This window comes from Scyliorhinus torazame, chromosome 8 (assembly GCF_047496885.1).
Source record: "Scyliorhinus torazame isolate Kashiwa2021f chromosome 8, sScyTor2.1, whole genome shotgun sequence".
In the NCBI taxonomy this organism is placed as follows: Eukaryota; Metazoa; Chordata; class Chondrichthyes; order Carcharhiniformes; family Scyliorhinidae; genus Scyliorhinus; species Scyliorhinus torazame.
The window spans coordinates 261,275,981-261,302,444 of NC_092714.1; the positions used below are offsets into that span (position 1 = coordinate 261,275,981).

Sequence of the window (26,464 nt, forward strand, 5' to 3'; positions counted from 1 at the left end):
GTGAGGCCATATTGGATTTGGTACTGGGTAATGAACCAGGACAGGTGTTAGATTTGGAGGTAGGTGAGCACTTTGGTGATAGTGACCACAATTCCATTGCGTTTACATTAGTGATGGAAAGGGAAGGTATATACCGCAGGGCAAGAGTTGTATCTGAGGGAAAGGCAATTATGATGCGATGAGGCAAGACTTAGGATGCATCGAATGGAGAGGAAAACTGCAGGGGATGGGCACAATGGAAATGTGGAGCTTGTTCAAGGAACAGCTACTGCGTGTCCTTGATAAGTATGTACTTGTCTGGCAGGGAGGAAGTGGTCGAGCAAGGGAACCGTGGTTTACTAAAGCAGTCGAAACACTTGTCAAGAGGAAGAAGGAGGCTTATGTAAAGATGAGACATGAAGGTTCAGTTAGAGCGCTCGAGGGTTACAAGTTAGCTAGGAAGGACCAAAAGAGAGAGCTAAGAAGAGCCAGGAGGGGACATGAGAAGTCTTTGGCAGGTAGGATCAAGGATAACCCAAAAGCTTTCTATAGATATGTCAGGAATAAATGAATGACTAGGGTAAGAGTAGGGTCAGTCAAGGGCAGTAGCGGGAAGTTGTGCTTGGAGTCCGAGGAGATAGGAGAGGTGCTAAATGAATATTTTTCATCAGTTTTCACACAGGAAAAAGACAATGTTGTCGAGGAGAATATTGAGATACAGGCTACTAGACTAGAAGGGCTTGAGGTTCATAAGGAGGAGGTGTTAGCAATTCTGGAAAGTGTGAAAATAGATAAGGCCCCTGGGCCGGATGGGATTTATCCTAGGATTCTCTGGGAAGCTAGGGAGAAAATTGCTGAGCCTTTGGCTTTGATATTTAAGTCATCGTTGTCAACAGGAATAGTGCCAGAAGACTGGAGGATAGCAAATGTTGTCACCTTGTTCAAGAAGGGGAGTAGAGACAACCCCGGTAACTATAGACCAGTGAGCCTTACTTCTGTTGTGGGCAAAATCTTGGAAAGGTTTATGAGAGATAGGATGTATAATCATCTGGAAAGGAATAATATGATTAGAGATAGTCAACACGGTTTTGTGAAGGGTAGGTCGTGCCTCACAAACCTTATTGAGTTCTTTGAGAAGGTGACCAAACAGGTGGATGAGGGTAAAGCAGTTGATGTGGTGTATATGGATTTCAGTAAAGCGTTTGATAAGGTTCCCCACGGTAGGCTACTGCAGAAAATACGGAGGCATGGGATTCAAGGTCATTTAGCAGTTTGGATCAGAAATTGGCTAGCTGGAAGAAGATAAAGGGTGGTGGTTGATGGGAAATGTTCAGACTGGAGTCCAGTTACTAGTGGTGTACCACAAGGATCTGATTTGGGGCCACTGCTGTTTGTCATTTTTATAAATGACCCCGAGGAGGGCGTAGAAGGATGGGTGAGTAAATTTGCAGATGACACTAAAGTCGGTGGAGTTGTGGACAGTGCAGAAGGAGGTTACAAGTTACAGAGGAATATAGATAAGCTGCAGAGCTGGGCTGAGAGGTGGCAAATGGAGTTTAATGCAGAAAAGTGTGAGGTGATTTATTTTGGAGGGAATAACAGGAAGACAGAGTACTGGGCTAATGGTAAGATTCTTGGCAGTGTGGATGAGCAGAGAGATCTCGGTGTCCATATACATAGATCCCTGAAAGTTGCCACCCAGGTTGATAGGGTTGTTAAGAAGGCATATGGTATGTTAGCTTTTATTGGTAGAGGGATTGAGTTTCGGAGCCATGAGGTCATGTTGCAGCTGTACAAAACTCTGGTGCGGCCGCATTTGGAGTATTGCGTGCAATTCTGGTCGCCGCATTATAGGAAGGATGTGGAAGCATTGGAAAGGGTGCAGAGGAGATTTACCAGAATGTTGCCTGGTATGGAGGGAAGATCTTATGAGGAAAGGCTGAGGGACTTGAGGCTGTTTTTCCTTAGAAAGAAGAATGTTAAGACGTGACTTAATTGAGGCATACAAGATGATCAGAGGATTGGATAGGGTTGTCAGTGAGAGCCTTTTTCCTCGGATGGTGATGTCTAGCACGAGGGGACATACCTTTAAATTGAGGGGAGATAGATATAAGACAGATGTCAGAGGTAGTTTCTTTACTCAGAGAGTAGTAAGGACGTGGAATGCCCTGCCTGCAATGGTAGTGGACTCGCCAACACTAAGGGCATTTAAATGGTCATTGGATAGACATATGGATGATAAGGGAATAGTGTAGATGGGCTTTAGAGTGGTTTCACAGGTCGGCGCAACATCGAAGGCCGAAGGGCCTGTACTGCGCTGTAATGTTCTATGTTCTATACTGCCAATAGCTTTGGCCAGGATCCAGTGATGGACATTGTTGTTAACAGCATATGAATGGGCTACCGGCGAAGTGCTGGCAAAAGGGATTAGGTAAAATCAAATTACTGCGGATGCTGGAATCTGTAACCGAAGATAAAATGCTGGAAAATCTCAGCAGGACTGGCAGCATCTGTAGGGAGAGAAAAGAGCTAACGTTTTGAATCCAGATGACCCTTTGACAAGGCCAAGTGCTTTGACAATGGGTCCATCTGGACTCGAAACATTAGCTCTTTTTGGATTTTTTCTTATGGATAGTTTTTGTTTGCCTATCAGTTTAATTCAGAGAAAAGAGGGGAATCTATTAATATCTAATATGTTCTATTGATGGATTGTAATAACCTTCATGAGACCCACAGGGACAGCCCAATTGTTCTCTCCGTGGGACTCGGGGGAATACGAACTCCCCTCCTCGTGGGTAAAGGTCCCCTAACTGGGGCTCATATAATCGCCTTGTAAAAAGCCGGCCTAGACTGGGACCGGTGTGATCAGTAGTCCCAGTTGGGATCTTTTGGACTGTAAGCCGTGTTGTGGACTTTGCTTTCGTTATTGAATTAAATTTTGTTTGAATTTACCTTCTCAGGTCTCCTGAGCTTCGATATGGATATTAAATACCTGGTGCTTTAAGGTGATCAAGTGAACAAGTGTTGGGTATTGGTGAGTTAATTATCCTCAGATGTGTGTACAAAGAAGAGTCTGCCAGCACTTGGGGGGTGAGGGGGTTAGAGTGGGGAAATAACCTCTGTCATAAGCAATAAACAGTCTTCACCAAAGCATCTTCACCGAAGAGCCTCCTTCGCAACCAGGCGTGGGAATTTCTTTCACATGAGCCTAGACTTAATCAGAGTCATCGGAAATACCAGAGAGTGGCTGGTCCTAAAATTAGGCTTGACTGTAATGTCTTCCATTACTGAATATCCTCCCAAAACATGATCTAGTTTGATATAAGAAATGGATATTAGACAAGGCACCGAAGGCTAGAAATAAGCATGGAACCAAACTCAAACAAGAGACAAAGCTTGGAGGAGAAAATTAGAACAAACATACATTTCATAGACATAGGTACGCAACAAATAATTTGCCAGCTATTAGTTGACCAAATTTACTGCTTCAAGATTCAAGTGTCTTTCTCCTCCACCCATTCCACGAGACTAGTTACCAGTCTGACCTTGAGTTCAAACGTTACTCACTCTGGTGACCCATACAGTTGCCAAGCTTTCGCAATTCCTTCAGCAATGCCTTTTACTGCATTGTTAGTCAAGATCTTAGCTGCTTCGTCAGATTTTCCACAGACTTTAAGGACATGCCTGCATGAAACATCAGAAAAAGACACGCCATAAATGTCCACTGCTTTGTCAACTTGTTTAAAAACTAGGTAACCCTTAAAAGGTCTAATTTTAAAGCATGTGCATTCACGCACACAAATCTTTGAAGGACAGGTTGGTGAGGTTGTCAAGATAAGCAAGCTTTATAAATAGTGGATTGAGCACAAAACACAAGGACATTATAATAAACCTATCACTGGTTAGCCCTCAGCTGGGGTATTGTGGCCAACTCAAGCCAGACTCAAGGAAGGAGATTAATCTCTTGAAGAGGTTGCAGGGAAAGGTTCCCAAAATGATGGCAGGAACGACCAACTTCAGTTATGTGGAGAGAATGGAGAAGCCTGGGCCGGGATTCTCCCATACCCGAATTTCTCCGCACCTTTAGGGGCCAAGCCCTCACCTTGAGGGGCTAGGAGTGGTTGGCGCACCGCCGGCCGGCAGGAAAGGCCTTTGGCGCCACGCCAGCCGGGGCCGAAAGGACTCTGCCGGCCGGCGGAAGTCCGCGCATGCGCGGGACCGTCAGCGGCTGCTGACATCATCCCCCCGCATGCACGGGGGGGGCACTTCCACATCGGCCATCGCGGAGGCTATGGCCGAGGCAGAAGAAAAAAAATGCCATTTGAGACTATTAATTGAAGCATGAAGTATCACCATCTGTACACCAGGCGCAGGTGCCAACTGTCCTTCTGTTGCATTGCTGGTAGCATGTTAGATAATTCACCTTATTATAACAACGGGAGGGTTTAATGGAGCAATACTTCTCTCAGGCCAAGGTGCACTTAACTTAACCTATTCCTCTTAAAGGGCACGATTTTGAATTTCCTAAGATGCTAGATTCTGAGATCAGAGTTTATCTCTGCCAGGCAACTAAAGTTTCTAAAATGCCAGGTCCGCAATATTAAAAAAATAGGCAACATAATTTAATCTAATTATCTGTCATTCTGTACAACTGTCTCACAGAATTGATCCATTAATGGTTGAACCACTGCTTGTATGAATAGTGACGAATTTTAGAACAACATGCCCTATTCTGACTTGTTACAGGTACAGGGCTCCCTTGCAGAAACATAGTTCATGCTGGCAACAAGCATGCAAACAGGAAATCCCTCAGGTGCAATCCCTGACCTTTGACGACTGAGTTAGTTGCCTGGAGATGGGGAATGGGAAAGGGGGGAGAAATTGCTCTGGGTTCCTGATGCTGATCGTTAACTTTGCTTCCCTCCCCCTCCTTTTCTCACAGCGCATGTGTGGAACCTTGATGGGAACACAACCAGACTTGCCGATGATCACACAATGCCTCTTAAGGTTGGTATTCACCATCTCGGCTCATTTGCAGAAAGCAGATGGGATACCTTAAGTCTTTCAGCACCTTTCCAGTCTGCACAGCTCTGGCCCAGGGATGATACATCCGAGTCATTGGAGAGCCAACTATAACACAATATATAATATATACATCTACAGGGGGAAGTGGTGGCATAGTACTCATAACATGGGACCAGAAAACCAGACTAGTGATCTATGGGCAGAGGTTCGAATCCCACAAGAGGAGATGGTGGAATTTAAATGGAATTAATAAAATCTGGAATTGAAAGCCAGTCCCAGGAATGAATGGTGACCATGAATCTGTTGTTGATTGATGTAAAAACCCACCTGGTTCATTGAAGTCCTTCAGGGAAGGAAATCTGCCGTCCTTACCTGGTCTGACTTACATGTGAGTCCAGACCCACAGCAGTGTGGTTAATTCTTCTTTTAAAAATAAATTTAGAGTACCCAATTATTTTTCCAATTAAGGGGCAATTTAGCGTGGCCAATCCACCTAACCTGCCCATCTTTGGGTTGTGGGGGTGAAACCCACGCAGACATGGGGAGAATGTGCAAGTTCCACACAGACTGTGACCCAGGCCGGGATTCGAACCCGGGTCCTCAGCGCCGTGAGGCTGCAGTGCTAACCACGTGCCGCCCGTGTGGTTAATTTTTAACTTCCCTCTGAAATCACCAAGAAAAGCATTTAGTTGAAGGGCATTTCAGGATGTGCAACAAATGCTGGCCCAGCCAGGGCTACCCACATCACATGAAAGAAATGTTTTTTAAAATTAGGTTGCAGAATATGTGCAGCACAGAATCAGGCCAGTCAACGCTATTGGTCCATGTTGGTATTGGCACTCGACGAAACTCCTCCCACTGCACACATCAGGCAATTATTTGTGTCTAAACAAAAAATCAATTTTAATTCATCGTCAAAATCACTAGCTCAGCTCTTACCGATGTAGATCTGTGACCCGCTCAGCCAGCCCTGCCAAACCAGCAGCGATTGTATTAATTTCTATTTGTTTCAAAGAAGTGCTGCGATCTTGTCCTTTTTCAAACATGTAGTCAGATCTGTTTATACCTAAAGTAATAGTCTGAAGTAGGAGAGGGAAAAGAAAAAACAACTATCGTAGTTGTTTTAAAGAACAAAAGCAAGAGGTGGGACACTTTTAACTCAAAATGCTTACTTTTTTAAATTCACATATGCAAAGATTTTAGGTCGGTTCCAACCCCTTTAAGGACTTGAAGATCTCCATTTTTGTCCCACATGACCCATCGATCTTATCCACTCTCTTTAGACAGACGTCACTCATACTGGCTGTATTGCCTTCTCTTTATTTTTTTATTTTAAAAAAATTTGGAGTACCCAATTCATTTTTTCCAATTAAGGAACAATTTAGCGTGGTCAATCCACCTAGCCTGCACATCTTTGGATTGTGGGGGCGAAACCCACGCAAACACGGGGAGAATGTTCAAACTCCACACGGACTGTGTCCCAGAGCCAGGATCGAACCTGGGACCTCGGCGCCGTGAGGCAGCAGTGCTAACCCACTGCGCCACTGTGCTGCCCCTTTGCCCTCTCTTAACCAGAGGCATGGAGGACAATAATAGCACCCTGAGTGATGTTTAAATCGCCAAATGAACGCAGGCTGCAATGAAACTTGCAGTGTTTCAACAACAATAACCTGCATTTATGTAGTGCCTTTAACTTAGTAAAATGCTCTTGAGGCTCAGTGAGTGCATTAACCATCTAAACTTTTTTTAAACTTGTAGCCTTGCCGGAAAATATATATTGGGGAAGGTCAACATACAATGCCCTCCATGCTCGAATGCCTTGTGGGCACACTTTTTTCAAGACTCCCAAGGCTTGATAAAAGGTAACTGGGGCAAAATACTAGAGACGCAATGGACTCCAGACCTGAAACAAAGACTACATTTTCAAGATGAAGGAAAAATGAGTAATATTTTGTCGGCCATTCACTCCCTCAAGCCTGTTCCATCAGTCATTTCGACCATGCGTGATATTCATCTCAACCTTATTTATCTGCCTTTGTTTCATATCCCTGCATATCCTTATTTAACAAAAATCTATTCATCCACGTTTTGAACATTTCAATTGTTCTCGTACCCACAGTATTTTGACAAGGAGTTCCAGATTTTATACTACACTTTGGATGAAAGTGTGCCTATCAATTTCATATCTAAATGGCTCAGCTCTCAGGGGTGATTCACTGAGCCTCGCGCCGGGCCGGGCAATTAGGGATGGACAATAAATGCTGGAACAGCTTGCGACGCCCACGTCCCATGACCAAAGTTTAAAAAACTTGGCCCATAACCTTGAAGACAAGTAACTGTTTTCAGTCTAACTTGGCCAGATCCTGCCTTAATTTACTAAAATCTGCTCTCCCGCAATCCAAAACCTTTTTTTGCCACTTGTCCATTTTTTTGTCCAAAACATACTTAAACACATTAAACCCTAAACGCATTAAACAAGCCATCCGTATACACAGGATCTGCTCAGACGAGGAGAAATGTAATCGACATCTACAGAAGCTAAAAGACGCCCTCGTACGAACGGGATATAGCGCTGGACTCATCGATCGACAGTTCTAACGCACCACAGCAAAAAACCGCACCGGCCTCCTCAGAAAACAAACACGGAACAAAACCGACAGAGTACCCTTCGTCATCCAGTACTTCCCCGGAGCGGAGAAACTACGACATCTTCTTCGTAGCCTTCAACACGTCATCGATGAAGACAAACATCTTGCCAAGGCTGCACCCCCCCACCACTTGCCTTCAATCAACCGCGCAACCTCAAACAGATTATTGTTTGCAACAAACTACCCAGCCTTCAGCAGAACAATGTTATGAAGGGCGCAGCAGGTCACCACAATGTTGGAGATCCTCCTGGGGCTATGTTGGAGAGACCCACTGGAGCGGACCAGATATCGGACCAAATATGGCGTTCCTATTCGCTGCATGGGCGTCGTTGTAGCGGTTCTCTGTCTTGGTCTGGGGCCTCCGGACAGGCGGTATTAGCCATGACCGCAGCATGTAACATTTGTCATCCAACAGCCCACCTCTCACCCGAGGGAGAGCCTCAAAGGTGCTGGGATCCGACAAGTGTGCCAGGATGTGTGAGTCGTATGTATGATACTGGCATTGGGAGGGGTGTAACGCAGATTCACCAGAACAAAACCTGGACTACTGGGGTTAAATTATGAGGCAAGAGTACAGAGGTTTGTATCCCCAAGAATATAAAAAGCACTTGAGAGGTGATCCACATGGTGTATTTAAGATGACGGGATAGATAATGAGAGAAACTATTTTCACTGGTGGGAGAGTCTAGAACAAAGGGACATAACCTTAAAATTGGAGTGAGGCTGGTCAGGGGTCATTTCAGGAGCATTGCTTCACACAAAGAGTAGTAGAAATCTGGTACTCACTCCCCTCCCAGCCCCCACCCCCAAACATTGGTGTGCAAGTGATATAAATATATCATTTCATATTTGTTAGGTGAGGGTTCTAGAACAATGGCAAAAAGATGCCATGAACCGGGCAGCACGGTAGCATTGTGGATAGCACAATTGCTTCACAGCTCCAGGGTCCCAGGTTCGATTCCGGCTTGGGTCACTGTCTGTGCGGAGTCTGCACATCCTCCCCGTGTGTGCGTGGGTTTCCTCCGGGTGCTCCGGTTTCCTCCCACAGTCCAAAGATGTGGCGGTTAGGTGGATTGGCCATGATAAATTGCCCTTAGTGTCCAAAATTGCCCTTAGTGTTGGGTGGGGTTACTGGGTTATGGGGATAGGGTGGAGGTGTGGACGTTGGGTAGGGTGCTCTTTCCAAGAGCCGGTGCAGACTCGATGGGCCGAATGGACTCCTTCTGCACTGTAAATTCTGTGATTCCATGAAAGCTCAGCTCCAATAAAATCGAATGGCCGTGAATAGGCTCGAGGGGCTGAATGGTCTCTGCCTGTCCCTTCCGACATCAGTGCATCAACAGCAGCACAAAGTAGACTAGGAGCACGATCTTCCGGCCCCGATACAATCACGCTCAAGTGTAATGAGGCCGGTGAATAGCGGGAGAGGCCAAAAACGGGAACCGGGTCAGGCACCAAACAGTTTACGATGCAACTGGCCCGCTCCTGTCGGCGAATTCGGAATCTCGCCGTAGCATAGCGAGAAAACAATTATCAGCACTTGAGGCCAATTTGCATACAATTAACGGGAGCCACCCCTCATCCAGCGGCCTCCTGTCATTCAGCGGCCTCCCCAGCAAGTGCTCACGCTGGCGCCGATTAGTACTCCTTTTGAAAAACGTGAATCTGGTGGAAGGGCTTCTGTGGGGGGCCCAGGAGGTGAATAGACATCTTTGCTCGCGGGCAAAGAGCCCGGGGGAGCTGGGCTTCCTGCCCCGGTGCTCGGCGGGGGATGGGGAACCCTCAGCTGGGGGTGATGGGTCCCTCCGCAAGGGTGAGCTGCCATGGGAGGGTGGAGGGGGTTCCTGGGGGGGCAACCGCCACTGCACCATCATGCCAACCTCTGGATTGTATGTGATCATTGGAGGGGGCAACCATTGTCCCTGCCCGTCTGCCCCACCGACACCCATAACCCCCACCGACTGCCGAGGCCTCTGGCCGTGTGGCTGAAGGCTATTGCTGATGGGGAACTGGCAATCATGGTTAGATGAGCACTTCACACAGGCCAAGTGGACACCCAGGGGTGGGCGGGCCATGTAGCATGTGGCAGTCATTGCCTAGCATTCCAATCGCACCTTGATGCCTGGACAATGCCTGAACACTGCAAGAGGCAACACCACACACACGGCAGCCAACATCCGAACACCCGGGGGATGGGACACAGCTCCAGGGACGGGACCATCGCCAGAGGGTGGGTGAGTGCCATGGGGAGAGGGGTGGGTTGCCTGGAGAGATGGGCAAAGGGTCTGGGATTCAGCCTGCATTCCGAAAGAAAGTGAAGGAGGCATCATTGGATTGGATTGGATTTGTTTATTGTCACGTGTACCGAGGTACACGGTTGATAATGGTTGTCCAGAAAGTTATTTAATGTGCGGTACAATACCCCATTCCTGATAGTGCCGGTACCCCAACCCCCCCACCCCCCACACCCCCATCCTCCCCACCAGCTCCCAACCCCACCCCCTCCCTACCCCTTACCTTAACCCCCCCACCCCCGGTGCCCTCAGTGATCCTCAACGTGCATGGCCCTCCTAGCTGTAACACTACGTCTTGGTGTTTCCCCAGGATGCACATGTGAGGTGGAGGCAGCTAGCTGCTTACCTTGTCTCATAGCCCTTGATGCCCCTGGCAGGTGTCCTCTGGCAGCTCTGGTCCGGGCGGCCCCGCTCACTTGTGGCTGGCACATGACGCGGTCTCATCAGAGGGGTGGAACTCAGGGGAGCTGCTGGCCACTGTCACTGTCACCACTCCAAAAGACGGGTCCGGGTTCGCCACCCAGCGACTCCTTCCTCCGATTGGTGCCCATAGGGCCCTGTGGCTCACCCTCCTGAATCCCCGGGGGAAGCAGGACATCCCTCCTGGCCTCCACCGCGTCCAGGAGCCTCCCCAGGTCAGTGTCCCCGAATCTTGGTGCTGGTCTCCTGGGTGCCATTGTTGGGAGCTGGCTGGGGTTGGCTGAGCAAGTGCAGCTTAAGTGCTGCCTGACAATGTTAGCGGGGGGCCGGCGAGCGCAGTCCCTGTGAATCAGCTGGCAAGCTGACATTTCGGGCGAGAAGCCTGTGCGGCATCGTTAAGTGGACCAATTAATGTTGAATTGTGCTGCTGGTCTCGCTGGGCCACGCACCGGGAAGCTCGCGGTAATTCCCGCTCACTACAACACTTGGAAATCTTTCCAGAGAATCGCGCCCTAGGTCACTGAACCCTTCACACACTGCTCAAGTTAACTGCTCAGTTTAAGGTTGACCAACAAGGACATTGTTGTTAATGGTCAGAATGCTCCATATGCCCAGCCGTAGGTGATGAATGGGAAGGTGGCTGGGAAAGGGAAGAAAATCAATTCCATTAACAAAAGTACACAACATATTTAAGGTATGTATAATAGTCTCAAATAGTCTCATTTACAGCCAATAGGCATTCACAGTGCACCAGTAGCAGCACGGTAGCACAGCGGTTAACACTATTGCTTCACAGCTCCAGGGTCCCAGGTTCGATTCCCGGCTTGGGTCACTGCCTGTGCGGAGTCTGCACGTTCTCCCCGTGTGTGCGTGGGTTTCCTCCGGGTGCTCCACAGTCCAAGGATGTGCAGGTTAGGTGGATTGGCCATGCTAAATTGCCCCTTAGTGTCCAAAACGTTTGGTGGGGATAGGGTGGAGGTGTGGGGTGCTCTTTCCGAGGGTCGGTGCAGACTCGAAGGGCCGAATGGCCTCCTTCTGCACTGTAAATTCTATGCCTAGTACACATTTTGCCCAATAACTTTTAATTCCTCATTCAAATTGTTCCCAATGCTGCCGGTGATTGTGGGGTGACAGCTCACAATCCTCTTCACACATGTCCCAAGTGTAAAAGGTCAGATTCTATAAACTACACTGCAAAAAGTTTCCCACTGCTCAAGAGGACTTTGCATTCAGACAACCACCATTGCACTGTTGTTTAAAATCAAAAATCCTGAGGAAAATAGAACAATCACTTACTTTTGAAATGGTTCAATTTCCCCATCTGCCCCCATTGGGATAAAACAAGTTCACTACCTGGGTGATACCTTCTTCGAGCACCTGCTTGTAGATGCTGAAGAGGCCAGCAGTAAATTCATCCACTTGTACGGTGCTGCAAGTGAGATAGCAGAGAAGAATTATTGAACAAGACAGCAGAAAAGCCTGAAGGAGACACACTGCACATTCGGAACACAGCCACATAAATACTCTGCCAAAAGGGAGGCTGCACTGACATCTTCAATACATTAATTGAAGGGTCTGAGTTCAAACAAATTCATACAGGCACCAGCTGTGGCTCTGTTGGTGGCACTCACGCCTCTGACTCAGAAAGAATGTCACTTCTCAGGACTTGAGCCCAGAAATCTGGGTTTACACTCCAAATAATACTGAGCGAGTGCTGCATTGTTCAGGGTGTTGCAAAACCAAGGTCCCATCTGCTCTCTCAGGTGAAATTAAAAGATGTATGGCACTATTTCAAGAGCTAGGGAATTATCCCCATTGTCCTGGCCAATATTTACCCCTCAATCAACATCAAACAAAAAACAGATGATCTGGTCATTATCGTTACCATTACCATCAACGTTATTGAGGTGAGCACATGGGCTGCCGCATTTCGAATATTGCAGCATTGCCTATGTGCTGAATTGGCTGTCAGAGACTTTAAGATGTGCGGAGGTCATTAAAGGCACTATAATAAATACAAGTCTCTCTTTGCCTTTTTGTAAATCTCCCAAGATTGTGCTGACGGCAAGTTAGAGGATACAGTTTTAAAGAAGCATGTTGTATGATGTATATTACCCTGGAGCCCTGCGCTCACTTTTGGGCACCATATTTCAGGAGTGATCATCTTACCACAGGTCGCTGGATAACAGTGAAGAGCAGATACTTTCTCCATCCCTCCCTCCCTCCCCCAGTGGTGTTGAGACTAACTGCTGCACCTCAACTGCACGAGTCGCAAAAAGTTGGTGTGCAGGTGCAACAGGTGATTAAGAAGGCTAATCGAGTTTTGTCTTTCATTGCTAGAGGGATGGAGTTCAAGACTAGTGAGGTTATGCTGCAATTGTATAGGGTGTTGGTGAGGCCGCATCTGGAGTATTGTGTTCAGTTTTGGTCTCCTTACCTGAGAAAGGACATATTGGCACTGGAGGGAGTGCAGAGGAGATTCACTAGGTTGATCCCAGAGTTGAGGGGATTAGATTATGACGAGAGGTTGAGTAGACTGGGACTGTACTCATTGGAGTTTAGAAGGATACGGGGGGATCTTATTGAGACATATAAAATTATGAAGGGAATAGATAGGATAGATGCGGGCAGGTTGTTTCCACTGGTCGGGGAAAGCAGAACTAGGGGGCATAGCCTCAAAATAAGGGGAGGTAGATTTAGGACGGAGTGTAGGAGGAACTTCTTCACCCAAAGGGTTGTGAATCTCTGGAATTCCTTGCCCAGTGAAGCAGTTGAGGCTCCTTCTTTAAACGTTTTTAAGAAAAAGATAGATGCCTTTCTAAAGAATAAAGGGATTCGGGGATATGGTGTACGGGCCGGAGAGTGGAGCTGAGTCCACAAAGATCAGCCATGATCTCATTAAATGGCGGAGCAGGCTCGAGGGGCCAGATGGCCTACTCCTGTTCCTAGTTCTTATGTTCTTAACTGCTCCAGAAGCCAAGAATTAACAGTCGCAAAGAGATATGCTGAAATGAAACACTTGTTTTCAGCAGCTTAATCATCAAGGTAGCTCAAGCCACAATATATGATTCAGGGAAGCGTTACCATAATACCAGGACTGCAGCTTGCTGAAAGATCCACTGTTAACTAATTCACTGAAGGAATTTATAAATGTTTTCCTGTATTTTTAAATGTACATTTCTAACGAGAATGACCATTCTCCCAATGTGTTGCTGGCTGAAGTTAAGAATGATATAAATGAATACTATTCAATGCTAACATGGAGTGTTGCTTAGGTTGACTTGTCTCTTTAAGGTGGCAAGTAAATCAACCTGGGGTAAGTCATGGTTTAATTAGGAACAGGAGTTGGACACACAGCCTTGATCCAAAATCCAAGATCTAAAAAATGGGGCAGCACGGTAGCACAAGTGGATAGCACTGTGGCTTCACAGCGCCAGGGTCCCAGGTTTGATTCCCCGCTGGGTCACTGTCTGTGCGGAGTCTGCACGTTCTCCCCGTGTCTGCGTGGGTTTCCTCCGGGTGCTGCGGTTTCCTCCCAAAGACATGAAGATGAGGTGGATTGGCCATGATAAATTCCTTTAGTGACCAAAAAGGTTAGGAGGGGTTATTGGGTGGAAGTAAGGGCTTAAGTGGATTGGTGCAGACTCGATAGGCCGAATGGCCTCCTTCTGCACTGTATGTTCTATGGTGGGATCATGGCTGCCCCATATCATTTCCAAGTCTTTCCTTAGCTTCATATTCCTTTGTCTCTTGACTAGATAGTATTAGCAACCGAGGCATCGTCGATTGCTTTTTGCGGGAGTTTCACACTTCTATTCGCCTTTGTAGAAGAGTCATAGTATCAAAGTCCAATGGTGTATTCTTTCACAGAGTCCGAAGACTGATAGAGTGGTAAAGTTGCTTGAAACATTAAAACTAATAAAGAAGATTACAAAGTAGGCAGTAATTAGAAGTTACATGGAGTATGTATAGAATATAGCGAGAATGATTTTGATATCTGCATTTTAAAATTGAATTGACGGAATGTGGACATCACTGGTAAGGCATTTACTGCCCATCCCGGGTTGCCTTTGAGAAGGTGGTGGTGAGCTGTCTTCCTGAATCGCTGCAGTCGCTGAGGTGCAGGGAGGGAGTTCCAGGATTTTGACCCAGTGACAGTGAAGCAATATATTTCCAAGTCAGGGTGGTGAGTGACTTGGAGGGGAAACTCCAGGTGGTGGTTTCCTATGTGTCTGGAAATCCTTGCCCCTCTAGATAAGACAGAAGAGCTAAGACAGCATGTGATGGTTGGGAACATGGATTCATTGTTCCAAATGTCTAATTGGTCTATAGATATCAGTATGCCCACAGAACTTCATTAAAACAGTTGCTTATCAGTATCAGAGAGCTACTTTGCCATAGTAAGTGTTCTAACCCTCATGAGACCCACGGGTGATGTGTTGGGTGCTCTGGATCCGTGGAACACACTTAAAATAGTACAACACTATTTTATTAAGCTAGAAACTGTTGAACATCCTTTCACTGTGGGTTAACATGATGTTAGATTAAACTAAAGACCTGTCCTAACCAGTCTATGCACTCAGCACATGGTGAAGATCTGTGCTGTAAGCTCTGTCCTTCTGAGAGGCTGCATCCCGAATGAGCGGGAAAAGTGTGATGCCCTCTGTCTTTATAGTGAGTGTGCTCTAACTGATGATTGGCTGCGGTGTTGTGTGTGTTGATTGGACCCTGCTGTGTGTCCAGCAGTGTGAATGTCTGCACCATGATATACTGGTGTATTTAATATAACAACGGGGACGACCTGATGAAATGAAAATGAAAATCGCTTATTGTCACAAGTAGGCTTCAAATGAAGTTACTGTGAAAAGCCCCTAGTCGCCACATTCTGGTGCCTGTTCGGGGAGGCTGGTACTGAAATTGAACCGTGCTGCTGGCCTGCCTTGGTCTGCTTTAAAAGCCAGCGATTTAGCCCTAAACCAGCCCCAATCGATTTCCCCATGGGGCTGGTGGAATACGAGCTCTCCCCTGCCGAGTTGGGGAGGGGGGGGGGGGTATAATGGTGGCGGAGGCCTAACGGAGGTTGGTTAATTCCCCGAGATAAAGGCCAGCCCAAGAGGGAACCGGCATCTCGGGATGGTCCCGGCTGGGACTTGGAATGTTGCTTGGTTGCTGTATTTCCTAACCGTGAGTAGAAAATAAACTACTTTTGACTCAACTTTTCGGGGCTCCTCATTGACTACAATACTAAGTTTTTGTTCTTTCTGTCAGTGTTTGGAATAGGAATTGCTTTACAAAACTTTTAAACATCAGAAATTAAACTGCACTAATTTAATGCACTTGGCTGCATGTTTAACCATTTTTTTTCTTTGCAGAGGAGGTCTTTGAATTCAGAAAACACAGCTGATAATTTTAATTGTGAGGGAGGTAGATGGTTCCACACGGAGGTACTGTTCAACCTTGACCTCTTGCATCACTGACATAGGGCCATGTCTTTTCTCCCTTGTCAAGGGAGATGCTAAGACCAAATCATGTGATGAACTAGTATCCTAGAATTCAGCATAAATCAGATTGGGTTGACATATTTTATTATTTGACTAATGCCCATAACTAAGCTACAACCTAATTGTGAATAATTATCAAAATTAAACTTTCCTACAGTGCAACTTCAAGCAAAACAATGTTAAACAAATCAAATTTTCCCATTAAAATTAATATAAAGGTTGTAGTTAGGTTCTGTAGGATGTTACTAGTCAGAAAAAATATTTAAACATTATACTTCACTGCACTGCACTGTAAATTCTATGATATTCTACAGGTTTTAAAATGGGAAATTCCTAAATTTCTATAAGCACATGTGAAATAATTTTAATAAATTTATGAATATTGAAGAAATAGGCAAACTCTTTCCACTTACCCATGCTCCTGTGCCATTTGCCACTTCCCACTCCTGAACTCTTGCCGTGAGCAAGGGCGTGGGAGAGTGGTGGTGAGAGGAGAGGACGTAGTGAGGGGCTGGAGGGGTGGCAAACAGGACGGGTTATTCCAAAATGGCACCGGTTTGGTGACACGACTCTCCATCATCATCAATACGAAATGTGACTGAAGTGGAAATTGCAACGCCAAGTGTACATACTGACCCCGTTACATCTGATGTGAAATGGATCATGTTAAAACGGGGCAACCTAAAACACTGACTTATGGTATAATGCAAAAAGCTTTGATCCAAAAAGAGCAAACTGTGAAAGTTAATAAGCACAACTGTGTTCTTTGTACAATTGCCTTACCTTGCCAGTGCTTTGGTTAAAAATTCAGAGTCTTGGCTTACTCTGTCAACCAATATGTTAAAGTCTTGCTGGACCTCATATGCCTCTGTGAACAGTTTCTTTGGTACTGGTGACGGGAACAGGCTAAACGGTGCATAGGTGGCTGCCTTTTTAAAAACAAAAGAGAAATAAATGTAAAAGATCACTGTGTGGAACACCAAAACTATCAGAATTGAGTAGAAATCAACAAATAAAGCAAGATTCAAAGACACTAGAAACGCTGGAAATCTGGGAATATAAAATGCTGGAACCGTACAAAGTTGTTCCATTGATGTCAGTAACAGGAAAAGACAGGTTCAGACACTGGGCGGAATCTTACCAAAGTTTGGCCAAGTGTTAGTTCCGGTGTGAAAACTGGTGCAAATCCCGCCAGCACCATCGGCGGGACGTTTGAGAATCATGGAATATTGAGCCTCTTTATAACAAAAATGTTTTTGCCATGTGAATTATGCCACACTCGTTGCTGACATGTTATGTACTCTGGGATAACACAGGCTGCAACTGGATGCAGTTTTAACAAAAAGATACTCCAGACCTTGAAGTTAGTTCAATCTGATTTATTGAACCAGTAGCACAGTTCTCTATGAGTTCGACTCTCTGCTAACCTAAGTGTGGTTACTCTGTCTGACTGAACCAGACTAACTATTAGCCACGTGCTGGAGGTGTGATACTGTACATACACCCTGGGCGTCATTCTCCGACCCCCCGCCGGGTCGGAGAATGGCCGTTGGCCGCCGTGAATCCCGCCCCCGCCAAATTCTCCGGTACCGGAGATTGTGCGGGGGCGGGAATCGGGCCGCGCCGGTTGGCGGGACCCCCCGCTCAATTCTCCGGCCCGGATGGGCCAAAATCTCGCCCAGAAATTGCCTGTCCCGCCGGCGTAAATTAAACCTGGTATTTACCGGCGGGACCAGGCGGCGTGGGCGGGCTCCGGGGTCCTGGGGGGGTGCGAGGCGATCTGACCCCGGGGGGTGCCCCCACGGTGGCCTGGCCCGCGATCGGGGCCCACCAATCCGCGGGCGGGCCTGTGCCGTGGGGGCACTCTTTCCCTTCCGCCTCGGCCACGGCCTCCACCATGGCGGAGGCGGAAGAGACTCTCCCCACTGCGCATGCGCGGGAAACTTTCAGCGGCCGCTGACGCTCCCGTGCATGCGCCGCTTGCGCCGCATTTCCGCGCCAGCTGGCGGGGCAACAAACGCCATTTCCGCCAGCTGGCGTTGTGGAAATCCCTCCGGCGCCGGCCTAGCCCCTCAATGTTGAGGCTAGGCCGCCAAAGATGCGGAGCATTCCGCACCTTTGGGGCGGCGCGATGCCCGTCTGATTGGCGCCGATTTGGGCGCCAGTTGGCAGACATCGCGCCGTTGGGGGAGAATTCCGCCCCCTGACTCACTTACCTAACTTACTCTGTAGATGTTCATCAGTGGTAAGAGGCGGAGTGTGAGTGCCTTGTGCCTTTTATAGTGAGATACCTCCCCTGAGTGTCCTGCCTGCACATTGGTCGTGTCATGTTCTCTGTGTTCATTAGCTGCCTGTCTGTGCCTGTCTGTATATCATTATCTGCATGCCTGCATATCATGACAGTTGCAACCTCCCCAAGATTCGCATGCCCGGGGCACCTTAATTTTTACAATCAGTGGTGAGTCCAGCATTTGTTCCAGGTCCATTCGAGGGGATCTTCAAGGGAGCCAGCACTGGGTTTCTCATAGAGGAGACCTGCCCAGACCCCTGGATGGTGTTCAGCAGAGGGTGTCCTCTGTCCACAGTCGCAGAGATGTCCATCCAGTAAGGTGACCACCCCTGCCTGCCTGGGAGGCAGTGGCAGCCCGAGTCAGTGCCAGCTCCCTGCAGAAGAGGAAGGGGCACCAGTGCCACAGAAAGATGAATGACCTCCTTCGTGCAGCCAGGGTATGTCTCCCCAGTATCTACTCTGCTCCTCACAACCCCTCCCCCACTCCACGCATGCCGCACCCTCATCACCATCTGAACTGGCAGGACTCCTGCCTGCACTCTCCCCGTCCGTCTCATTGTAGGACAATCTCAAGCATAACAAGCACGCACGGACACAGATGCCACACCCTCTTTCAGGAAACAGCCCTCGAGCTGGCCGAGTAGGACCAAGGACCCTCAGGACACACAGTCTTTCTTCAAGCCTCACATGAGTAAATATTGTCCTATAATCTATCCCCTGTGATGCACTAATGACAGCACCCTTCCCTTGCAGGGCAACCAGTCGACCAGCCCGGACCATCTGCGCGCCCCTTTGTGACCACGGACATGAGCAGCTCCGAGGGAGATATCTCGGACACCACCTTTGAAGAGACGTCACATCTGTCACCCACGCCCTCCACCAGTGCAGATCCACCCAGGGGATCCTGAGGGTGTCAAGCCATTCTGATACCCCCTCCCTGTGAGCGAAACACCTCCAGCCCAGCACACTGAGGGCAGTCCTGAAACACCTGTGCTGCCCAAACATAAGACCCAGGACCCAGGCCCCCCAGGGAACGCCTGCCACGGCAGCAGGCTGCCTCAAGCTCAGCTGTGGATCCTGGGATACACCTAGACATAGTGGGAGTGTGAGGAAGAGCAAGAAACTGTAAGAAACCCAGGGTGAATCTAGGCACTCGATGAGATAGATCACCATTGCAATATAGCTCTTGTATCAAACATCACTTTGTCCACCCGCAGGTCCTCCACACTGTCATTTCATGGTGCCATGCTCCGCAACCCCCCCGCGCACAATAGCGCCATCGCTGTGGAGTGTGAGAATGGCAGCTCTATGACTCTCCCTCCCACACTGATGACTCACTAAAAATGGGCTATTGCTGGCATGGCCATCCCCTCCCCTGGCCCCAGCAACAACGCTCAGCCCTCAAATTTCTGCCACTCTTCTCCAGTGATGAGGAGGCCATGGGCTGACAAAGTGTCGAGAGGTTGTCCACCTCAAATGTTAGTTGGAGGAACACACCAGTGCGACATGAGAAATGTACAGCATTGTAAGAGTTAATGTTGTAACACCTTCAAACACCAGAGGGAGCTGGATGCTGAATAAGGCATCGAGGCTGAGCCTTCTGGGAGAATGTTGAGGAGAAAGCTAGAAGCAAGTACTGTAAAGCGTTAATGTTAGTGAGAGCAGATCATAGTTATTGTATTAGTGTAGACAGTTTAGGGTTAGATGAGTGTAGATTGTATATTTATTGTTAGTTGTTTATTATAGAGATAAGAGGTTGAATTCAATTAAAGTAATGTAAATAAATCTTTAGCATTGTTTAATATAAAATGCTAGTTGTGGTCTTTGTGAAAACTACGCCAACCATCCTAGGTTTGAACCACAAAGAACACCACAGCCAGGACCCAGACCTTGGAGAGGCTCTAGCAGGTGAGAAGTCTCTGAACCCCATGATAAGCGTGTTCATTGGCAGGATGCGTTCAGCTCTCTGTCAGGCAGGAGTCAGACATATCACTGAGGATGAGAGGAGCATCAGTTACTCCTCAATGCAAGTCATCATCATTCTCCTGCAGCGTGCAGCCAATGGCTTTCGCACCCTGCCCATGAACGTGCAGACCATCACGAGAACCTAGCGCTGGCACCACAGTACTGATGAGCGTCTATGAACAGGAGACACGCCCCACAGTGGGAGAACTCTTCACTCCCTAGTCCTATTTGTCCCCAAGCCGAGAAGGCTTGGTGGGGTCACTGACCATGATCCAAGGTCCTTCCTCCTCTCCCCCCTGGGTTGCCCCTCGCTGCTCAGCTCGACCTACCCCTCATGTGAGGAGATGTGTAGCTCCTCATCTCCTCTGGATCCAGCCGGCCTCCATCTACAGCTCCAAGCTGTGCAGAGCAAAGCATACCACAGCGATGTGGGACACCCTCTGGGGCTGCATTGCAGAGCACCCCTTGACCAGTCCAGGCACCAGAACTGTATCTTCAGCAGTTCAATCGCCTGCATGACCAGCGCCCGCATTGAACCATGACACTTGCTATAACGAGACCACGTGTTTGTGGTCTCTCCACTGGAGTCATCAGCCACCTCCTAAGTGGGAATCGCCAGTCCCTCCAGCCGCTGCTGTCCCTCAAAGATGTTTGGGATCTGCGAGCTCCCCAAGATGTCATGGACGCTACTTAAGAAGCGGGCACACACCTGTTTTATGTGCATCATGTGGTCACAAACGAGTTGGACATGGACAGAGTGGAATCCTTTGCAGTTCATGAATGGTGTTGCACGATGCCCTGGAGACTGCAGGGCCATGTGGGTGCATTCCATTACACCCTGCACCTGCGACATGCCTGCTAAGTGGGCAAAGCCCATTGCCCTGGTGTCCTTGCTTGCCTGCACCTGGTACAAGTTCAGATACATCTGGGCCCTCGCATAAAAGGCATTATACAATTGTGCGCGGCTGACTAGGAAATGCCATACAGAGCGCGAAGCAGTAGTTCATCCAGGAAACCCTTCCGTGCAGTGCTTTTGGGCATGGCCGGCCTTTCTGCCAGGCATCTCGGGCTGTGGGGCGCTGGCTCCGGAGGAGGGGAACGTGGTTTGGGGCCAATGTGAATTTCCATCCGAGACGGGGGTACACTGCACACCTAAGCCTCATCTAGACCACAAGTGTCATCAGGTCTGAGCACAAACATTTTGAGGTTACAAATGGCAATGGCCGCGAGTTGGACATCCATCGCTGCGCAATGTGCCAACTCGTGGGGTGTCATTCAGCCCACTCCTCTGCCACCCAACACATCTCTGATACTGGTCACCCCGACAGCCACTGCCCATCCCTCCGCCAGCCACCAGAAGTGGTATTGGTGGAGGTACAGGTCCCTGAGCAGTGCCTCCCAGACGGCAATCACCATTCCAGACGAAGGAGAGCTTTGGCGCGAGGCGACTATGTTCCAGACGGGCAGCGCCTGCAGGGAGTGACCAAAACTCCTCACGCCAATGAACAGGAGCCCCATGTCATAGTTCAGGCTGTGCACCCAGCAGAAAAAATATGTTGTCAGGGCACACCATCTAGAATGGGGCTCGAGGTAGAGGGATCACTGCAGGGTGTGATGCTGGAAGGTTGCCATCTGGGTGCGAAGGCACACCAATGCCTGACTGCCTTCCCCAAGTGGGAGATTCAGAACCTCAGAACAAAATGGGCGGAATTCTCCGATCCCCCGCCGGGTCGGAGAATCGACGGGGGGGGCGGCGTGAATCCCGCCCCCGCCGGCTGCCGAATTCTCCAGTGCCGGGGATTTGGCGGGGGCGGGAATCGCGCCGCTCGCAGCGGCCCCCCTCCAGCGAGTCTCCGGCCCGCGATGGGCCGAGTGGCCGCCTGTTTTTGCCGGGACCCTCCGGCGTATGTTACGACAGGTACTTACCGGCGGGACCTGGCTCCGTGGGCGGCCTCTGGGGTCCTAGGGGGGGGCGGGGGAGATCTGGCCCCGGGGGGGTGCCCCCATGGTGGCCTGGCCCGCTGACGAATGTGATATAAAATAGTTACTTTAGAGATACTAGTTAATGTAATGTAGAAATAAGCCACTTTGATTCTGGCAGTTAGGGACAAAGGGGTTTGAGACCGCATGGAAAAAGCAGGAAGAGGTGTGTCTATAAGAGTGATGCTGCATTGATAGGGGCCAGAGAAAGGGATTGGAAGTGAGCCAATCAGAATAGATCGAACAGGTCAGGAGGGACATAGGCTGACCTATGTCCGTCGAGTATGTGAAACTTGATACCATTTGAATTGATTTGCAGAGATCCCTTTGTTTCTTTGTTCATTCGCTTTCTGGGATATAGGAAACTGGATGTCTCTTATATTTCTATGAAATGAATCAAGCTTGCAAGCTAAATAAATAACTTCTTTTTACGTGCGAATCCATCTCAACTTTTATTGAGGCCAGACTGACAGATAAAGAAATTTGGGGATCAACATTTGGTGCCGAAACCCGGGATTTCTCAGGGCGATCCTGATCCAACTGCGAAATCAGAATTAGACTGATTATGAACAGGAGGATGGGGAACAAAGGGCCCTCAATGTAGAACTGGAAAACGACCGCGCATTGATTGTTCCCCTCTTCTTATCGTCTGATTAGTCTGGTCACTAGCGGTTGGCACAGAAAGACCGCCTCGACGAAATCACAGGTCAGTCTGGGGATTAGCACTTTAATTGATGGGATTTCATATTGTTGTTTCGGCTTGGGTTAGGGTTTTGGGCTGATGGGACTTTAGTAATGAAGGTTCAGTCTATTATAAGGGTTCAGAGGCTGATGGGACTTCATTAATGAAGGTTCAGTCTATTATAAGGGTTCAGAGGCTGATGTGACTTCATTAATGAAGGTTCAGTCTATTATATGGGTTCAGGGGCTGATGGGACTTCAATAGATGGAGGTTCAGTCCAGTATAACTGTTTTAAAATCTGAAGATGGTTCAACTCTATGTGTGAGTGTTTTAAATATATAGTTGATTAAGCTAAAATTGTCTCCTTGGACTGTAAAGTTCCGAGGTCTAGTTGAGATTGTGAGGAATGCTGCATATTGGTTGAAGCAGAAGTCTCTCAAAGGGTTGACAGCAGCAGGCGGAGTTGAAAACAGACAGTGCTTCTCACTCAGGCTTTGAGATAACAGCAGCAGCCGTAGTGTAATCGGATACCTTTCCTTTGAGTCAGTGAACACCAGCAAAGTTACGTTTTGAATTAAATAAAGGAAACCAGTGGGTTTCTCCACCTCTTTGATAAAAGTTATTATTTTCGAAAGCAATTGATTGAAATTGCCAGAATCTTAAGTTTTACTTACTTGAAATAAGGTTTATCTCATTTTATCTGGAGATTAATAGAAACTTAAAGAAGATCATGGACACCATTTTAAAAAGTGTCAATCTGGAGATGATAGTTGATTTTGCTAATACTTATGTGTATGTAAAAGAGAAAAAAAACTTGTTAAAAGAAAAATTGTTAAGATAAAGAAATAATTAAGTTGTAAATGTTATACAAGTTTGTGTTAAGCAAATTGTAAATTTAGTTCTGAGTTGAGATCAGAGCTAAGCTTGCAAGTTGCACTAATTCAATTTGAATTTTCAAACATTTTTAAGTTTTAAAAAAAAGAGAGCAAATAGAGAAAAGAAGGACACAGATCTTGAATGCGTTGAATAGCACATTTCAAAGGCCCATAAATCTTTCTGTTATCTTAGACCTAAAACCTAGGAAGATTGAAGAGCCAGAGGAATGTCTGGAGCGTTTTAATGAAATCTACCGGGGGCAGTCAGGCGATTTGCTGTATCAAAATGGTCAGAATTCCCCTCAATACTGTGCTATGTTAATGCATTGCCTACCACCTTCTGTGGTTACTGCTGTGAAATGTAAAAACATGAATTGGACAGAGAACGACCCTTCCCAGATGGCAAGGGCAGTCAGATTTTACTGGAAGGAGGGTGTAGGCCAAGAAGGAGGCTCAGTTACAAAGGTTAAGACTGAGTATGTAATGAAAAAGGATGACCTGCGACCCCAACAAGCGGCAGAAATGGTAGTTTACCAGCAGGAGCTCCAATATAGTGACTTCGGTTGGGTGGATCAGCGAAGAGGAGGATGAGACAACAGTGCTATATTTCTATCACCCCCCAGTGGTGGACGTTAGACGTTGAACAGTCACTGCATCACGTTACCCTGGCCTATGACAGAACTGGACGAAACAGGGAGTTGGAGGACAAATACCGGCCATTACTTGAGACCGAATGGCCAGTCAAGGTTACAGCCACAGTCACGGGAAAAGAAGGTACAGCCGATTTTGTTACAATATCACCACATTTATGGCCACAGTCAGCTTCGGTAAGCCCTCATATTACACGTCAGGTCCATGACCAGTACCATGCCAGGGATATGGGGCGAATGGTCAGCATCTTACCGCAGCTCGTCAGAATAGGTATGAGATATACCTTTTGAACAATCCACGTCTGACATTTAAATACTGTACCACTATCAATCCAGCCTGTTTTCTTAGTGGTCCCCCTGTCCATGAAGACGCACCTGGCCACGAATGTTTCGCCTTGATTCAGGAAACTACCACAAAAAGGGGCGATTTGAGTGACATTTCGTCAGAACAACCTGACATGATTATGTGTGGTCAAATATCCCACCGGGGTTTAGTTAATGACCTACTGCAGGCTCTCCTTATGCCCGCGCAGATTTCCGTTATTAAATGCGCTGCCCACACGAATGGTACAACCCCAGTTGACGTTGGTAATGAACGAGCAGATTGTGCAGCGCGGACAGCCGCGCAAATTCAGCAAGTGATGGTGCCTAAGATGTTAAGTCAGACTAAACGATCTACTATGAATATGTCTGCTTCTGACAAGTCAATGCCAACCATCCAAGACGTCATAAGGTTACAGGAGGACGCTCCTGAGAGTGATAAACAAATGTGGAAACGGTTAGGTTGTACATATGATTCTGTTTCCTCTTTATGGACCACGCCTGCACATCAGACTTGTATGTCTGATGTGCTGGCTTTATGGGTCATTGAATGTGTACACTTTGCAACTCATTGTGGGGCTCGAGGGACTAGTGATTTGTTGCTGGATACTTGGTGGCACCCTAAAATGCAGGGGTTGGCCCAAAGTATCAGTAATCGGTGTTTGATTTGTCAGCAATATAACACCGGAAAAGGTATCCCTTGTGGGAAGGGGCAAACCCCGTTGCCCAGTGGTCCCTTTGAGACGCTCCAAATGGATTACATTGAGTTGGAAAGGTGTCAATGTTACAAATATGTTTTGGTCATTGTGGATGTGTTCAGCAGATGGGTCGAGGCGTATCCGACTATCTATAGTAAAGCTGCTACTGTGGTTAAAGTCTTGATGAGGGAAATCATTCCCCGGTACGGTATACCAGCTCAGTTAAGTTCTGATAATGGGCCTCATTTTATTGGACAAATTAACAAGGAGTTTTGCTCCCAGTTGGGCATACGCCAGCAGTTACACTGTGCTTACAGACCGCAGGCGGCCGGGTTGGTTGAGAGACACAATCAGACCCTCAAAACTAAATTGGCTAAATTAAGAGCAGACACGGGACTGACATGGCTTAAGTTGCTCCCCGTTGCCCTCTTCCAGCTGCGGGTTACACCTGCGGGACCAGCCCGGCTCTCTCCCGCCGAGATTCTTTATGGCAGGCCTCTTAGAACTCCTTGGAGCCTGCAGGTTCCCAGACGGGTTCAGTTTCATCAGATGACTGAAGAAATGACCACCTATGTTCTAGCCCTTACGCAAGTGCTCAAGGAACTCCATGGCCAAGTCCGCGCGGCTCACCAGCCATTGCCCCAGTACCTAGCTCACTTTCAGTCCAGCCCGGTAGTTATGTCATGGTCAAAAATTGGACTAGGAAGTGGTCGGAGCCGCGATGGGACGGGCCCTTCCAAGTTCTCCTTACCACCCCCACAGCAGTTAAAGTGGAGGGGCGAAGTGCTTGGTTCCACCTACATCACTGTAAATTGAGTCCATCTCCACTACTGTAAAAGGTCGGATACTAACCTGCCTCCCTTCTCCAGTGCTATTTTACAGGTGTGGAGCATGATGGAGTGGCTACGCATCGTCTGTCTGATATTTGACCTCACTTCGCTTGGCGTGTTATTGGCGATGGACATGGAAAAGGGGAATATTATGTATCTGTGTAGCCCCAACCAATCTACAAGGATACATCACCTATGCAAAGGTGATGTTCTTCGCTGCCCCCATATACGAGGACATGGTATCGACTCATGGAAGGTCATCAAAGTTAAGGAGAATGCAGGAGTCATGAAGCAGCTGCACCGGTC

At 47.8% G+C, this 26,464-nt stretch overlaps 1 protein-coding gene across 1 annotated transcript in view; it reads right to left on the minus strand.

Moving 5' to 3' along the window:
* Nucleotides 1-26,464, minus strand: part of LOC140428581 (glutathione synthetase-like) — a 160,570-nt gene that overhangs the window by 96,920 nt on the left and 37,186 nt on the right. The window contains exons 3-6 of the mRNA XM_072515219.1: nucleotides 16,651-16,796; nucleotides 11,720-11,795; nucleotides 5,944-6,083; nucleotides 3,547-3,663 (exon numbers count right to left, since the gene is read on the minus strand). Coding sequence (XP_072371320.1) covers nucleotides 3,547-3,663; nucleotides 5,944-6,083; nucleotides 11,720-11,795; nucleotides 16,651-16,796 — 479 coding nt within the window. The remainder of the gene's footprint in view (nucleotides 1-3,546; nucleotides 3,664-5,943; nucleotides 6,084-11,719; nucleotides 11,796-16,650; nucleotides 16,797-26,464) is intronic.